General features: G+C 43.2%; 1 protein-coding gene across 1 annotated transcript; it reads right to left on the bottom strand.

Annotated features, from left to right (window-relative positions):
• Nucleotides 1–5,998: 5,998 nt before the first annotated feature.
• On the bottom strand, nucleotides 5,999–17,808 carry LOC120373473. Its single transcript, XM_039491911.1, has 8 exons — nucleotides 17,162–17,808; nucleotides 15,003–15,356; nucleotides 12,505–12,921; nucleotides 9,413–9,517; nucleotides 9,302–9,326; nucleotides 9,152–9,186; nucleotides 8,664–8,838; nucleotides 5,999–6,056 (listed from the first exon to the last, which is right to left on the bottom strand). The coding sequence occupies exons 1-7, from the start codon at nucleotides 17,202–17,204 to the stop codon at nucleotides 8,672–8,674; spliced, it is 1,146 nt and encodes a 381-aa protein (XP_039347845.1). The 5' UTR covers nucleotides 17,205–17,808; the 3' UTR covers nucleotides 5,999–6,056; nucleotides 8,664–8,671.
• Between the last annotated feature and the right edge of the window lie 214 nt (nucleotides 17,809–18,022).

The following is an 18,022-nucleotide window of genomic DNA, read 5'->3' as shown; positions in this document are numbered from 1 at the left end:
ATGACCCTGCATTCTAAGTCATTGTAGTCCTTGAGATGTAAAAAGTACTGTTTAGTTCTTCATGTAATTATTAGTGAAATTAGAGGTGCATATATCTTATTGACTTTGTTTCCTAAACCTGCAGGAAAAATCCCAGCCTATGTTCCCACCTGAACCAGGCTGGCCAGCACCATTTGTGATTTGGGGGGCATGTGATAAATGAAGGTAGGGGGTAGCTCCCTTTTATGGACACCCAGCCAGTCAGTTAGCTATGAAGTCCCTCTTGATGGCTGTTCTCTGCTTGCTTTACCTGTAAAGGGTTAACAAAGTCTCCCCAGGTAAAGGAAAGGGAGTGGGCACCTGACCAAAAGAGCCAATGGGAAGTCTAGAACTTTTTTAAATGGGGAAAAAAACTTCCCCTTTCTCTCTGTTGTTCTCTGGGAAACAGGGGAATGGGGAGCAGTTATGCTATGAAAAGCTTTAAGACAGTTAGGATCATAAATCATCAGATCATACCTAGAACTACTTATTTGAAACTACCAAATGTGTAAGTAGATCACAAATGTTTAGAAAGATGTGGTTAGGTTTATTTCTGTTTATTCCTTGGCCAGCGAACTCCTCTGTGCTAACCCCAAATACTTTTTGTTTTGCTTGTAACCTTTAAGCTGGACTTCAAGAAGGTTATTCTTGATGTTTAAATTTTATAAGTGGGTTTTTTAAATCTAGCAAAAGCCTACATTTCAGATTATTTTCTTTCTTTTCGTTTTTAATAAAATTTACCTTTTTTAAGACCAGGATTGGATTTTTGGTATCCTAAGAGATTTGTGCATATGTTGTTTAATTACCTGGTGGCAACAGCTGATTTCCTTTCTTTTTCTTTCTCAGCTCTTCCCTGGAGTGGGGAGTGAAAGGGTACCCTACAGGAAGAAATTCCCAAGTGCGTCTTCCTGGGTTCCAAAAGGGGTTTTGCATTTGGGTGATGGCAGCGTTTACAAACCCAACATCAGAGCACCATATAGCAGAGCATTGTGACTGCACCTAATGACACGAGAGTTTGCTCATATACTTCAAGAGAACTTCAGGGCACTTAGTACTTTGCAGGATTAGAATCAGAATTATGGGCAACACATTTCTTCTTGTTTGTATGTCATTTAATACAGGTATAATTTTTTGTTTTCGCTAGGCTCATATTTCTTGTAAAATGCCAAGATTTACTTTAGAGAGACAAGGTGAGTAAGTAAGGTAATATCTATCACTGGACCAACTTCTTGTCTAATGAAAGACATTACCTCACCCATCTTGTCTCTCTAATATCCTAGGACCAACACAACTACAACACCACTGCATACAAGATTTACTTTATAGGCCAAATAAAATATCATTTGATTTTTCTTTTGTGTTTTATGCTCTTTCCTTTTATAAATATAGGACATTTTCACTGCCATTGAATCAAATTTGTTTTTATTTTCTGAACAGATAATATTCCTTACAATTACTATATGATTTTTAAATTCAGTACACCATGTATAACATACTTTGTATAACATATTTATTGCTTCCCTTGCCATAACCTCTAGCCTAACCTCTAAAGATGATATATATTTTCTGGTGATGAGATAAATCAACTTCAGGCTTTCAAAGAAATATGAGTTGTTAAAAATATTTTACAAAAAAATTCTTAATCTCTTCCAGGTGGCACATCATTATTAAGAGCCTGGAGTAAAGAGAAAGAAATAGGCCCAGATACCCAGCTCTTATATCCGGCCCATTATAGCCACAACAATTTGCCTACAGCTAATAATTATTTGACTGTTCCAATAGTTAGATATTTTTACTGTGTACTCTGGAAATCCTCCTATCTTTGTTCAATTCTACTTCACACATAGATTTTTGTTTGCTGAATATGTTCATAATGTAGTCCAGGCATTTCAGATTACTTGATGTTGCTTTGGCTTTAGGACTTTGTCAGAAGATCACCACAAATCTTTTGAAAATGCAAAATGAAATTCTGTCACCCAGAAGTGTACAGGGAGATGTTGGCAAACCGGTAAAGAGTCTGAAACCACTATGGCTTATTGTTAAAAGTGGCCATGTAGCAAACTCAGCTTGACCAAGGCAGGAGGGGAGGGAGGTTTGGCTGCCACAGAAAGAGCAGCTTGACCCTGCGTCCTTCCTGATAAGAATTGTGTTTAAGTTGTTGATACATGCATTTAGAAGAGCAGGATGTGCCCCAGGAATGTCTATTGGGGCACATCCTGCAAACCCTGGAAAAACCCACACCTGGTTAATCAATAATCAGAAAGAACCTCTTGCTTGACTATTGAAACTGCTTATTTAACAAGTTTTCTTTAAGGGACATGTCAGCGGGTCCTGGAGCAGAAGGACCCCCGCCGCCGAATTACCGCCAAAGACCCAGAGCGGAAGAAGCTCCGGGGGCCCGGGCCCCGCAAGAATTTTCAAGGGGCCCCGGAGCGAGTGAAGGACCCCACTTCAGGGGCCCCAAAAAATTCTCATGGGGGGCCCCTGAGGGGCCCAGGGCCTGGGGCAAATTGCCCCACTTGCCCCCCTCCTGTGGACAGCCCTGCCTCTGGATACATCTTGCGGTCCCTACCGGCAGACGGAAGATTTGGCCACCGGAAGCCTGCCACTGTGTCACTCGAGAGCCACACTCAGCTTTCAAGGGTCGGGGGTGTTTTACTAGCTTGTTACAGACGTGTAAGTGCTTGAGACTAAGTAAAGTTTAGCTTTAAGTGAAATTACTCTTGTGTTGTCCTGTTTGTGCCAGCCATCTATCGGTCAGATGGCCATGTCACCCCTGATTTATTTCCTGACACCACCTCGCACAGAGTAAAAGTTACCAAGAGCTTTGGGTTGAAAGAACCCCAGGTAACAGAAGGGTTATCCAGATTATTGGACTTGAACACTTCAATCGATGTAGAACATAGTCCTCTGCTGTAAGCACAGTGTGGTTTTGGCAACATTAGTGAGGTTATAAAATGGATCTTGTGCCATTAGTTATTAAAATAACTATGTACTCTGGCCTAAGTACAAAAATTGTTACCTTACTTTAATGTTGTAACCAAAAAGAGCAAGGACATTTGACTGGAATACTTATTATTTCAAAATATTCAAAGGTCTGAAGTACCCGTGGGTGATTTTACAAAAGCTGTGGGTGAAATCCTAGCTCCACTGATGGCAAAACTTCCTTGGCAAAACAAATAAATTCAGTTGACCCAAGAATTCACTCTCTGGCAGCTGCACAATATGTGAGCACAGAGAAGTTCAAGGATGATGCTTCAGTCTTAACTTTGAATTTTCATTCATAACAAAATCATAATTCTAAAAAATATTTGAAAGAGAAGAATTGGCTCCTTTGGTCCATTGAGAAATTCCATCTCAGAACACTGTAGCAGCAGGAAGAGCTGAAGGAATGAAGCAGGACCCTGCTTTCTAAAACTCCAAACAAACGTTAACACAACTAGAACCCTCACATTGCACCTACTGCCTGCCTGGAGCTGACAAGAGGCAGCACCATTCCCCCCAAAAAAGAAACTCTTTGGTTAAATAACCAATCTCCCGGCCTTTCTCAAACCACACCCACCTGCAACCCAGCCAACAGAACAGGAGAAGCCCATTACAATGTATGACTGAAATTAGCACATTTTGAAATTCTCTCCCACCCCTCCATGGACATGCACAGCCCAAGATGCAGCGTAACTGGTGGGGCTATGCTGCTTGTGAGGAGCTCTTGTAGGGCTCTGCGTTCCCTTTTATTTTACATTGTAATAATCTTGCACCTACATAATCCCCGATCCTACGAACAATTAAGAATATGCTGAACTTCACACCTTGTAAATAGTCCCTTTCCCTTCAATGAAGCTAACATGTTTAAAGTTAAGCATGTGCTTAGGTACAAGCAGGACTGGGGCTATAGACTTTACATATTCAAAGCCCAGTAAAAAGATGAATTGATTAACTCTCACAAGCCCTTTCTGAAGTGAATGAATATTAATATTGTCCACAGTAACAAACATGTCCCTGGATTCAGTTAACATTTATGTGCGAGCAACTTGAAAAACTTTAACATCAATACTTTTAAAATAGTTTATTTGCAATTTTTTCAAAGCTGTATCTGTATTACTACATACTAACACCATTCTGTGGCTTTTATAAGCTCTCTTGCAGTTCACTGGTATCACATATATGAAGGCTAAAATAAACATAACAAAAAAAACCATGGTACAATATGGAAATTAAAATCAGAGGCATAAAAATGCATATCATGTTCTATTCTACTTAATGTATTAAGTCTATTGTATTATTCTTAATGGCTATGATATCACCAGAAAGCTTTATTGCTGGGCTGTGACTTTGAAGCAATACAATCTTTCTTCATTTGGGATCTGATCCAGTTCCCATTACACTCAAAGGGAGTCTTAAGTTCCCCATAACTAGGGTGACCAGATATCCCAATATTAGGGGATTTTTCTTATACATTTTTCTTTCTCCCCCCACCCCAAAAATAAAGTGTCCCAATTTTTCACACTTGCTATCTGGTCATCCTACCCGGAGAGCAAGGGATGGGAACACTACAGAGACACATAAGTACTAGAACTAGAGGTGCAGGGGCTGCTGCCACCCCCCTGGTTTAAAGTAGTTTCCGTTATATACGGGGTTTACAGTTTGGTTCAATGGCTCTCAGCACCCTCCCAAAACAAATTGTTCCAGCACCCCTGCAAAGACTCCTTGGAGTTATCCCATCTGAGCATCCAGAATGGAGCCAACAGGCCCTTGAAAGAGGATCACTTCACTCAGTGTCAAGCTTTTGAGGCAGGCAGGGGAAAGTAAATGGAGAATATGGAAATTCCAGTGGACTAAAGATTTAAATATGCACAGAGATACAACTATCCTCTCATCCTAGCTGAGGTTCCTCTCACCTTTATGATGGCTAAAAAGGCTTATGTGAGGACACTGGCACTGCCATGGGGTCAGTGGCCAGGACATGGGCAGTCACACCTAGTGGTTGGCACAGGCACCAGAGCCCAGGGTCAGAGCCACAGTTAGAGGCTAGGTGCCAGAACTGAAATTAGGAATCAGATCCAAGGGTCAGAAACAGGTTCCCTGAAGTGCGGCAGGGCTAGAACAAGCACACACAGGAGCTAGCTCAGCCATGGGTACCTGATTTGAAGAGACACTGAACTGCTGCTGGGCTTAAGTGCTGGGCTGCTGACTCTTCAAATCAATCAGGCAGTGTAGTCAATCAGGCAGCCAACTACAGGCCAGCTGTTTTTGTTAGGTTCCTAGGAGAGTGGCCCTGCTGCCGGCCCTGATTCCTGGAACATGGTTTGTGCTGCACCTTTTCTGGGGATACATAGAGGACCCCAGTCTTCCTTCACATCATTATACCCAATGTGCCTTTTTTAAAGAAGAAAAATTTATGTGTCCTTAATTGACTCTGCCTGCTCTAGTAATCACACCTGAGAGACTAAGCTTCTGATCCTCTTCTCACTTACACCAATGTAAAGCAGGAGTATCTCCAACGGAGACAACAGAATCACACCAGTGTAAAACTGGAGGAAAATAAAGATCTTTGTTCCTAAAGCAATCGTTTATTTATACAGATTTTCATACACTAAGGATAGTTACATTAGATAGGATAAGATGTCTGAGGACTATAAAACCCTCTTGCTTCAGGGTATAGCCAACCTGTAGCTGATAGGCATTGAGACGAAACTTCCCCTGTGGAGCAAGTTGTGCCATAATTGTCCATTATGGGGACTCTTGCATCTACTTCTGACATACCTGGTGAAGGCCACTGCTGGAGACAGGATTCTGAATGAAATGAACCAATGGTCTGAGTCTGACAATTCCTATGTCCCTCTAGTGCAAACTGTCATAGCTTCATAATGGAGCTATGAGAATTTATATCATTAGAGGATCTGCCCCATAATATTTTGTAAGATAGCTCATTGAATAGTCAAAATTGGGTAGTCACAGCTACTATACTGGGTTTATTCCTCTAAATTCAGCCAAAAGTTCATAGTCATTTTCAAACCAACTTCCATTCTCCAGCTCCTCTGCAAAGAAAAACAATTTCACGATCAGTAGAGAACTTTTAAATATGGTTTTAGAGAAAGTCATATATCTCAGCATTCATAGTACCTTCTGAATAACAATCTCACACTAATTTTCCTCCCAGGTGTCAGTTACACTGATATCAAAGCAATTGCATATGACAGGAAACTATGGCCCATTACTCTCAAAGTGATTTTTTTTTTACTGTAAAAAGGAGTAGTAGTGGGGATTTCGTGGCTGTTTTACAAAGACAAATTAATGCTCAAGACAAATGCAGACCAAAACAATGGTACCAACACTCAAGAATACATCTTTGAGAATTCTGAGCTTAAATGAACCATAAAAGGCCTTTCTATGTGTATTCAAAGCCATATGTGACAGGAAAGCAATTTACCCATAGCTTCCTGGAACTCCCCTGCATTGCTGGGCAAGAACAGATGCTGTGCTTCCCAAAGGAGAGTGTAGGGTGGAGCGGGTCGGGCCATGGCCATACCATCTCCCTGCGCCTTCTATTCCACTTTTTGGGCAGCTTGTGTCCCAGAAAGCAGATCCTGCACTCAGGAGAGCACAGAGATTGCAGTTATGTCAAACCAATGCATGGCTCTTTGTGCCTTCTCCCTCATGCATGTTTTCCACTAGCTGAAGGGTCACAGCTGTCCAATGTGTGTGATCAATTTAAGGTTTGCTTGGGCTGAACAATTCCCTGATTAGCCTGTTCCTTTTGCCACAGATTTGAAATTCTGAATCTACAGCTTACACAGTGCAAAAAGGATAAGATACAGGCGATAACTAAAGTTCCATACTGCTGTAGTGAGACGCAGACCCCTGAGCAGATTCATACAACTGGAAGCATATTTCCCATTATTAGTGCATACAGTAACTCCTCACTTAACGTCATCCAGGTTAACGTTGTTTTGTTGTTACGTTGCTGATCAATTAGAGAACATGCTCATTTAAAGTTGTGCAGTGCTCCCTTATAATGTTGTTTGGCAGCTGCCTGGTTTGTTCACTGCTTGCAGGAAGAGCAGCCCGTTGGAGCTAGCTGGCTGGGGCTTGGAACCAGGGTGGACCAGGGCCGCCCAGAGGGGGGGGGGCAAAGGGGGCAATTTGCCCCGGGCCCCGGGCTCCGCAGGGGCCCCCAAGAGAAGAGCGGAGGCTCCCGCCTCCGCCCCTCTCCTGGAGCCTCGGCGCATCAAGCGCCGAGGCTCCGGCCGAGCCCCTGAGCCCCGCCCCGCCCAGAGCCGCGTGGTGAGGGGGCGGGGCTGGGAGCTCCAACGGGGCTTGAGCCCCGTCCCGCTCAGAGCGCCGTGGGGAGGGGGTGGGGCAGCTGCCTCCGCTCAGCGTGGAGCTCACAGCCCCACCCCCTCACCATGCGGCTCTGAGCGGGACGGAGCTCAGGCCCTGCCAGCAACGCACTCGGTAAGAGGCCGAGGCCGGGCCGGGCCGGGCCGGGCCGGGGCCGGGGAGAAGCGGGGCCGGGCGGGGAGCGGGACCCGCCGCCGTCGGCGCAGCCCGGTCTTGGCGGCGGGGCCTTCTGTTCCAGGACCCGCCGCCCGAAGTGCCCGAAGGCCAGCGGGACACCCCGCCACGAATTACCGCCGAAGACCGGGCGGCGGGTCCCGCTTCGGCGGTAATTCGGCGGCGGGGGGCTCCTGCCGCAGGTCTTTGGGGCACTTTGGCGGCGGGTCCCGGAACGGAAGGGCCCCCCGCCGCCGAAGACCCCGGGCCCCCGGAATCCTCTGGGCGGCCCTGGGGTGGACCGGCAGCCCCCCTATCAGCTCCCCCTAAGTTCCCTGTGTGGCAGCCACCCAGGAGGCTATCAATTACCGGGCATTTCAGGTATCCCTCCTCCCACAGCCATGGGCTGCTCCAGCCCTCTGCGTTGGAGCTGCTCCTGGGAGCCTCCTGCTTGCTGTGCAGAGGTGGAGGAAGAGGGGTGCTAATGTCAGGGTGTCCCCCTCCCCCCACTTCTGCTCCCCGCTCCTGTCTCAACTTGCTGATCTACTTAAAAAGGCAATGTACTTAGAGTGGCGTCAGCATTCTTAAAGGGGCAATGCATGTCTCTCTCACACACACACACACACACACACACACGGTGTGTGTCTCTGTCTCTCTCTCCCATGTTGTGTCTCCTCTCTCCATTCGTGTTGCCTTGTAGAGTGTGAGGCTACATTAACAACAATGTGTTAACCCTTGAGGGCTCAGGCAAGTGCTAGTTCATCATTTAGCAGTAAGGCGTTTCCTGGGAAATATCCCACCCTCTGACTTCACCACCTCAACAAAGCGTCACAATCATCATTGCTGTGTACAGTATTAAATTGTTTATTTAAGACTTATACTGAGAGAGAAAGAGAGAGAGAGAGAGTTTTGTCTGACGAAAAAAAATTCCCTGGAACCTAACCCCCCATCCCCATTCTTCTGGGGAAATTGGATTCGCTTAACATCGTTTCACTTAAAGTAGCATTTTTCAGGACCATAACTACAACGTTAAGGGAGGAGTTACTGTACTCACATAGCCCCCTATTAGTTATACTAATGTGACTAACCTGGGAGGTTCTATTTGCAATGTTATTTATCAAAAATAACACTTCCTCTTACAAGTCACTTACAGGAACAGCTATTGTGGCCCCACTTCATAGGCTATATCATAGACTTCATCTCCTGGCCCCTTGCCAGATGCTGCAGTGTTATCCAACGTACAATAGGCTGCATTTGGGTCCTCACTTGTACACAACACTTCATATGTTTGCAAGTCTTTGCTGCTGCTCATTCTATACGGGGAGCCTGTAAAACAATTACTCTGCATCAAAGAGTATATGAATCTCACAGAATTAAAACATCAACTAAAATAAATCAACTAAATAAAATAGTAACTATCTCCCTTTGAAAGGGATGTTAAATAAATTCTTCTCTCCTACTCCCAAATAATGGAATTTGACTCCATTCTATTCAGCCCAGAATTAAGACTTGTCTTGGTTACTGTGTACAGTACCCCACCTCTAGTAGCTAGGAAAATGATTCAGAATCACTTAGCTGCTAGGTTCTATGCTAAGTAGACAATCACTTCAAAAAGGTTTATCAAAAATGTAATGCTCACATTCATCTCCTGGAATTTCAAGAGCAGCCTGAGCTCTAAAATAAAAAGATAATGGAAGAATCTATTTAGTCACTTCTATTGGTTGGAAAAAACATTTTTAAAATGATACTGTACTAATATTTCATTGGTTATGTCCATTCAAGGCCGTACCTGGGAATTTGTGCAGATGGCTTTCCTGTAACAGATAAATAAAACACACTGTAAAATTTCAACAGTTAAAATATTCCTGCAGATCTTACTTACTAATTTTACTTTTCCTACCTTTTGATTTGATTTTCTTTTTATAGACCAGCCATGCTATCCCACTGATGATGATAATCCCTACGATCAATCCAGTGGTGGCATACAATGGCACGGAAGCAGAGGCTAAAGAGAGGACCAGGGTTAGTTAATCTTGAAAAATTTAACCACATGGTGGGGAAAACACTTTACCCTCACCTCCATTATACGGATAGTGCTTTTCAAGTGATCAAATAATGTTTACCAACCATGTTGATAATACATATTCAGCAACCCATTACTGTGGATGATTCCAGGATACAGTATGCTAGGATTGGTAATAAAAACAGCAGATAACTTGATTTCTGTAAGCTAATTTTTCTTATGAGAAAATATTGCAATACTCTACTGTAATGATGCAACACAATATATGTTACAGTAGCAGTACTGCAGTGCCTAGTGAGATAACTGGAGAATACTGTAGTATTTTAATGGGTTAATGCAGCACAACTGTAAAGCATAAATATTGAGGTTCACATTTTTAAAGGTGCTTTAAACTGTCCTCCATTTTTGAGTCCACGGTCATTTGCAGATACAAATGTTGGACTCAACTGTGTTTTGCCAAGAGCCCTGAAAAAACCACAGTCCACCTCCAGGTCTTCCCCTAGCCCTGCACTAAGTCTACACCTGGTGCAGGGTATTTCTTGCAGTTCACTATCTAGTGTAGCTCGCCAATGTGTTGGGGAGGCAGAGCAAGAATCTGTCCATTCCCTGCCCATTTTCATTCACCTGCTTACGGAGAGGAGACTGGGGAGGGGAGAAGGGGTAGAGGGAGTGTAGAATTTCTACAGAGCCTTCTGTCGTCCCCACACTGCAGTCCATGGTTTGCCTTACATCCCGCTTCTGCTGTGCAAACCTGACCTTGATTTTGCCCTATAGCAATTAGGGGTGACAGCCTGTCTCCATTGAAGTCAATGAGATATTTGCTATTAACTTAATGGGGGGGGCTAAGATTTCATTTGTTCCTTCAGTTAATCAGATTAATCCCTCAAACCAAGTCATTTACAAAAAATTAAATCTAGACTATAAACTCCTTTGGACAAATGGGGGACTGAGGTCAGAGAGATTAGGGTCTAAAAATCCACTAATTTTCCATCTCCCATTTAAGATGCCTAGGACCTTCTATTGCATAGAATTTAGCATTCTATACCACTTCATACGTTCACTCCCACTGACTGAAGCTGCAAGTCAGGGAACCTTAGTACTGGCATCTCCCAACTTTGGAGTGCTTGACTTTGCAACCTTAATGCTATTTTAATGTGTGTGTGTATTGGGGGTGGGGAGTTAAATTACTACTTTCTTAAGAAAGCAAACTGAAAAAACAGAAATTCAATTATGTGACATCATATTGATACCCACCAGGTCATCAGCAGGGCTAGGACATTTAGATCCACCATAAAGACCTATGCCACGTAAGCTAGCATTGACACTGATAGCAGTAGTAGGTCGTCATGAGGATCAGCGCTAGAGGGGGGACAGGACACCTTCCCCGTGAGTTTCACAGATATTTGCTGAAAGCAGAGGAATGGTGAGACTCAGGAATCGTGACTTCCATGCCAGGCTATGGAGGGGGTGGCTCTAGCAGGCATGGACTCTTCTGCCCAATCTCCTCCAAGCATGACCCCTTTTGCCTCATCCTCTCAAACCTGTCCTTGTCCCAGTCCTGGGTCTTCCCCATCCCATTCTCCATGCCTACCATAACTGCAGTGACCAGGTTTCTCATCCCAGTCCCAGTCTCCTTGTCTCACCCCCTCCAAACTTCCAGTCCCAGCCCCGATCTCCCTTCACTCCCAGGTCCAGCCTTTTTGCCAAGCAGTTCCCAGTTCCTCCCTCTTCCAGCCCCTTATCCAACCTGTCTCTCTTCCCAATGCTTGCTCCAGTCTCCCCCTCCCGCACTCATCTTCTCCAGCCCCACTTGTTCAAAGACGGCTAGACAGCAAGTGTGAAAAATCAGGATGGGGTGGCGGGTAATAGGAGCCCATATAAAAAAAGACCCCCAAATATCGGGACTGTCCCTATAAAATTGGGATATCTGGTCACCCTAAATGGTTCCCAGTCCCATTCTCCCTCCCTGGGCTCCTTGTCTAATAGCAGCACTTTCCCCACCCCATCCCGGCTCCTTAGCCCACTATTTTTTGCCCAGCCATTCTCACTTCTCCCCCTCCACACACACACACACAAAAATCCTGGCTGATCAGATCTCTGCCCCTCCCCTTTCCTCCTCTCCCCATCCCATTGCTTCTCAGTGCCAGGCAACTTGCCCAGCCAGTCCAAATCTCTTCCCAGTTCCTCATCTGATCTCAGTCTCCCCCCACCTACTGTCTTCTAGTGTCCTTCCCCCCCACCACACACATATATTTCGGTCTCCAGCTCTCAGTCCCAGTCTCCCCCACTCCAGCTCCCAGTCCCAGGTTCCCTCTTCTGCCACCCCTCTCCACTAGCCTCCTGCATTCAGTCTCCCCCACCAAACTCCTTGTCACACTCTGCTCTCTCCACCTTCCCACCACTGGCTGGCTGGCTTCTATCATCTCTTCATTCCTCCTCCTCCACGAAGCCTGGGCCCAGCAGGGATGTCACTGGGAGCACAGAAGTCCAGTCTCAGTTCAATTGCTTGGAACTAGACACAGCATGGCTCACAGCAGCCCAGACCTGCAATTGCAGGGAATGTCCCACTCAGCACTGGGCTGGAGCACTGGGGAATTTAGTGGCTGAAATCTAAGAAGTGTTTACTGAGCATCTGTGCACTGTGATTTTTAAAGGCTTATAACTTGGCCAAATTTGGGCAGACTTTCATAGGAATGGTAAAAGGGACACCGCTAACACGAAGGCTGCTCTCCTGCCAAATGGCAAGTCCCTATTCCAAAGCAAGGGGCACTAGATCTGTTCAAAGAAATTTCACCAGAATTTTTAACATGGGCAAAACAACATATTTTTCCATGGATTGTTCTCAAAAATGGCTGAACCATTTTTGCTGAAGTTTTCCCAGCATGGAAAATTTTATGCCAAATAGCAAAAGTTTGGCAAAATTATAAACATCTCTGGTACCACCCCCAACTACAAAACTTCTAACTTACATGGAATGGCTCGATTCCTCACTTCCATAGAAAGGTTATTTGCAATCTTCCACACATATTTATTTCTTGACCAGGTATTTACAACACATAAATAAGTTCCACTGTCAGAGTCAGTAACATTCAAGATGGTCATATTATGGACTACATGTTTCTCATCTGAATCTAAGCTTATATAGTTCAATAGTCGTCCTTCGATCATCTCATCAATACAGCAATGTGTATTATACAAGAAACTATATGGCTCTCTCACAGCAGAAAACAGACATTTGCTTGTTTCTGTATATTTGATCCAATATATAACAAATGTTCCTCCTGCTTGCTTCATTTGAAATTCACAAGAGAGAGTGATGTTACTTTCTTCTACTACTAAATGATTATTGTGTGATTTTGCTGGAATGGTCTCAAATGTCTCCTTATCTGCAATACAGAATGAAACAAACACAAAAGATATGACAAACATGCACTGTAACATGTTATAACATGCTTTGTCTTTGAAAGGATTCTTAGAAGTTTGAAAATTTTCCAATAAAAACACCATCTCAAGTACAGAATTCAGTGCAAAAACATTGTTACATTTCTATTTAAAGTGGGAGGAGGATATTTTATTTTAATGAACAATTTACAAGGCATTTTTACATTAACAGGTGCAAATACCTTCAGTACTATGGCTGCAAGTCAACTATTTTAAATAGCCATTTGAGGCCCAATCCTGTGAGGTCTAAGTACCTTCTGTGAAATTGCCAGCACTCGCACATTCCATTGAAGTTGAAAGTGCTCAGCTCCACACAGAAGGTTCTCAGCACTGCATGTTCAGTCCATTGGTGTTCATCAAAATAATAATTCATGGGCTGGACCAGCTGTCTACTGGCACCACAGAAGTGGGGCATGCTCTTAGAGGTACTAACTATGCAACTCCGCCTACAGATACATGTCCAGTTTCACTGAGAAAACTTCTGAGACTTAGGAACACATGAAGGAATTCTTCCACTCTACTCTGCGCTGATAAGGCCTCAACTGAAGTATTGTGTCCAGTTCTGGGTGCCACATTTCAGGAAAGATGTGAACAAATTGGAGAAAGTCCAGAGAAGAGTAACAAAAGGATTAAAGGTCTAGAAAACATGACCTATGAGGGAAGATTGAAAAAAATGGGTTTGTTTAGTCTGAAGAAGAGAAGACTAAGAGGGGACATGATAATAGTTTTCAAGTACATAAAAGGTTATTACAAGGAGAAGGCTGAAAATTGTTCTTCCTATCCTCTGAGGATATGACAAGAAGCAATGGGCTTAAATTACAGGAAGGGTGGTTTAGGTCATACATTAGAAGAAACTCCCTAACTGTCCGGGTAGTTAAGCACTGGAACAAATTGCCAAGGGAGACTGTGGTATCTCCGTTATTGGAGGTTTTTAAGAACAGGTTAGACAAACACCTGTCAGGAATGGTCTCGTTATTACTTAGTCCTGCCTTGAGTGCAGGGGACTGAACTAGACGATCTATTGAGGGCCCTTTGGTCCTACACGTCTATAATTCTATGATAACATCTGGGAAACCACATTCTCACACTGCAGTAAACACAAGTTGTCATTTCTGGTGCCTGGTTCAGGGTCTGCCTTGGCCTAAGTGCTGATAGTATCAGCTACAAGATACATTATTAGACAAATGGCTGAAAAAATGTGAAATTGTGAAACAGCTATTAAAGATTACATATGTTCTGAATAAAGTAGTTGAAGTGCAGGGTATCTTAAAGAGGACATTCAGAGAACAGTCATTTTTAATATGTGCATGAACACATTTAAAAACAACAATGGCCTGTAGAGTGAGATTCTGCAGCATTTATAAGGTCAAATTTTCAACTAACCTCAACCAGGCTCCAAATTGCAGACACAACATTTAGCATATACTTGTTATGGGTGCTTGACAAATATTTGCACACACAAATTTGGTACTTAGGTGCCTTGTCTGCACAAATAGTTGTTTGCATGTGCAAAATAGGCACACAACCAATGTTATGAGTACAATCGACTGAAAGCTTAAAACACTAGAGGTAAGATTCTGTGCTGTGCCCCTAGATGCACAGAACAAAACTCACAACCCAGGAGGAGAGGGGCTGAAGTGGATTTAAGCAGCCCCCAGTACAATTTAGGCAGCCCTGAGGGACAACTGCCCTGAATTTAAGCAGTACTGCATTCTGCAGGCTGGCCGCAAGCCATACCTGCTATTTCAGGAGTTGCAAGAGTGTTGCTGAAAAGACAGTCTGCTGCTGTCTTCCTTAGTTCCTCTGCTAAGGGGGAACTCTACCCAGACCAGATGTTCCTGATTTAAGTCAAGGGAACACTGGTGGAGAATAGTATTATTCACTGTAAGTAAAAGGGGCAGAATCTGGTCCTCAGTCCTGAATTCTGTAAATAAGCTCCTCTTGAACTCACTAACTCCCTTTCTGGCCTCTCAGCTCTAGAATTTATTGATAAAAATAAACCCTCCCCCACAAGAAAAGCACTCACCTGCAGTCAGGTTTATCATCACCACAATAAAAAAGTTATAATGTCTGCAGTGAGTCACATTGGTAAAAAGTGGGCAAGTCTGTGATGTTCCAGTATTTGTAAATTGCTCACATGCAAATACCCCACCTGCTTTGGAAGCAGAAGTTGATAATCGGTTTGTACACTTTGTTTTATCAGAGCATTTGTTTGGTCCATTGATTACTTTGGGCTGTTGATTACTGCAGTAGATTACTTGGAATTGTTGCAGAGATTCTTCAGCTTCATACCAAACTGTTTCCTTCTTCCCATTAGCCACTGTTCCATTGCACGTAAGTGTGAAATTTCCATTTTCATAATGATGAAAGAAAGTCTCACCTGTTTAAAATACATAAATGGTTAATGATGTTAAATGATTCAGAAATCATCTTACAAATAATAGTGTAAAGAAAGTGCTGAAGGCTCTGAGCATCATTAAGGGCCCAATCCTGTGGACTTGTGTGCTTCTGGGATGCTGCTCTGTTTCTCCTGGGTCATGTTGAACATGCTCTTCTTGCCATCAGCAGAAGCTCAGTGCTCTTTGATTTCCCCAGTAGCAGGCTTGAGCCCATATTCAATTAAATAAATAAATAAATGGAGCTGAATGCAATTTCTAACTTTGTCTTTGAAAATTTCCTTAGCAAAATGGAAATTGGTGACATGTAATATATTAGCACTCTACGAGTTCGCTGAGGGCCAGACTCTGTGATCCATATTGCTGAGAGTAGCAAGTAAGGTGCTACTTCTTCTGAGTAAGGGAGGCAAGATCTGGCCCCAAATATAGAGAAAATCCCTTCCCTAAAAAGTGACGCAGTTTTGCTTAGTGAAATATTCTATGAAATACTCACCTAGTGCAATATAAAATGTCATTGCCACTTGACAAAACCGAAGAAAGAGTCCATGCTGATATCTTTGCTTTTATTGCAAAAGTGTTCCCACAGACCCTGGTGTAGCCATAGATTCACTGCGTCCCAGGGCTGTTGCTGGAGCTATTGCTCGGGAAGATAGATCTGGGAACCACCAGTAAAAACTCCCCAGTCCCAGTTAACTTTGTCACCAGCTACATGCACTTTTGAAACATTCTCCTAACCTTCCCACTCCGTATTTCACACAAATGCACTTTCCTGATATCTCTAATGTCCCTCCCCACTCCCCAGTCCATGTATTGGTTGAGAAAATAAACTTTTACAACATTGTTAAAGTCAGTAAATATAGCTTGCAATCAGGAATACTTCTTGTTGAATTATTAATAATATTAGAAATAATTCATATTAATACGGGAGACAACAAGACACTAATTTAACCATAAATTCCCTTATTAAGTCCAAAGGCCAAATAGTATTTTAACATGTCTCTAAACATGCCTGTCAGCTTTAAAATAAGCAGTCACTATGCCCAACACAGTAACAAAGTATTCATAAGCATGTGATCACTTACAAATAGGCCAGACCTAGGGAAAACCTAGGGTATCTAGTCCTGGTGTACACAAGCATAATCAGGTGGTAGGGTGTGATAAAGAACCCTCAAATTCACAACTCTTTTTATACCCTTCAAAAAAAATGATGCCAGAGCCAGTTATTACATTAGCTAATGGCTAATTTGAGAGTTCACCCTAATTTTCAGTTTTAATCCAGATAAGATTTACAACGTGCTTTCTCCCAGGATCTTTGCTCCTTATTTCTTCTTCTCCTCCCTACTGTCCAACAGCTTTTCCATTGAACTTGGGTTCACCCAGGCTTTACTTTTAAGATCATACCGGTATGTGGGGTGGAAAGGTCCAGGCTGGTTCCTTTGCCTTATCTAAAATCATCTGCAGTCAACCCTCTCAGTCAGAGGCATTCTTTTTAGAAATTTCCTTATCTCATTAATTTTTTGAACCAGCCATCCTCCCTACTCCATGTTTTCTGGCCTTTTTATTTTCAAGGCTTTCCTTCTACTTGCTAGTCAGGGCCTTTCTTTATAACACAATCAATTCTTAACCAAACTTAAACCAACTCTAATTCTTTAATTTCATATTTATTCCACACTTCAGTACGTGTTTGATTTAAACATCCCAGAAAATGAACTTGACACAAAATACTCGTAAGAATTAAGAAAGTGAAATATGCATAGAAATGAGCAATTTTTCTTAATAGGAAACATACCAGTAATTTGTCCTAGAAAAGCCAGGATCACCAGAAAATACATTCTTCTAGAAGGAAGGGTTGCAAAGGTTTCCTCTTCTTGGTTTTGTCTCTAATTCTAAAAAATGTCTTGTGAAGAGAGAGGAAAGCGGAAGTTTGGTGAGCACAACAAAAAGTAACAGGAAACAAATAATGAGAATTACCACACTGCCCAACTGCAAGATATGCTGTTTATTTTAGAGTTGGAGACACTTCCAGCACAAACAAGCCTACTGTCATTCAGTGATGACAGAGGTAATTTATACCTTGGGAAATAAAGTCCAAAGACTAGAGGCTCTTAGGCAATAGGAGAAAGTCTTCCCTAGAAAAGAAAGTCTGAGGTGTCCACAATAATTTGCTGGCTATCCCCTGCCCATATCAGTTGTGTGACTCCTGCAGTGTACCAGGATAGTGTAGGCCTCACACAGTGGACAAATGTCAGGTGAAATGGAAGCTATTTTAGTCTCCCACTTATCAGGGATTCCACTGGGCCTAAGCCAATTATCTGAAAAGCAGCCCTATAAGGTATCTGGGTCAAAGATGCAGCAGTCACTGAGTTACTAACTGGTTCTTCTTCCCTGCCCCAAGGAAGACATCCAGACAGAAAACACTATTTGGGGAACATAGACCACATGAGGGCAGAAAGACAAATTCATAAGCCTCCACTACTTCCCCAAGGGTAGTGGGTGTGAAAATCAGAAGAGAAGGTGAGTAGGGCCTATGAACAGGTGGTATATGCCACTCCAGCTCATTTGTACAAACTGCTGCATTGGTCCTTTCACATTTAAGGGGCAAGGTGATACCACCAGTTTGTGAGAAGTAACATGACTTTATTCCCCTCCA

The sequence above is a fragment of the Mauremys reevesii genome, linkage group 10 (assembly GCF_016161935.1).
Source record: "Mauremys reevesii isolate NIE-2019 linkage group 10, ASM1616193v1, whole genome shotgun sequence".
NCBI classification, from domain to species: Eukaryota; Metazoa; Chordata; order Testudines; family Geoemydidae; genus Mauremys; species Mauremys reevesii.
Note: the sequence above shows the minus strand (reverse complement) of the source record. Positions and strands in the feature narration are given on the sequence as shown.

Bases quoted from the DNA above. Each gene is read 5' to 3' on its own strand.
- LOC120373473 (XM_039491911.1), bottom strand. From the start codon at position 17,204: ATGTATTTTCTGGTGATCCTGGCTTTTCTAGGACAAATTACTG. The intron at 9,327-9,412 runs GTAGGAAAAGTA...TATCTGTTACAG, and splicing joins AAAGAAAATCAAATCAAAAG to GAAAGCCATCTGCACAAATT. The intron at 9,187-9,301 runs GTACGGCCTTGA...TTTTTATTTTAG, and splicing joins CCATCTGCACAAATTCCCAG to AGCTCAGGCTGCTCTTGAAA.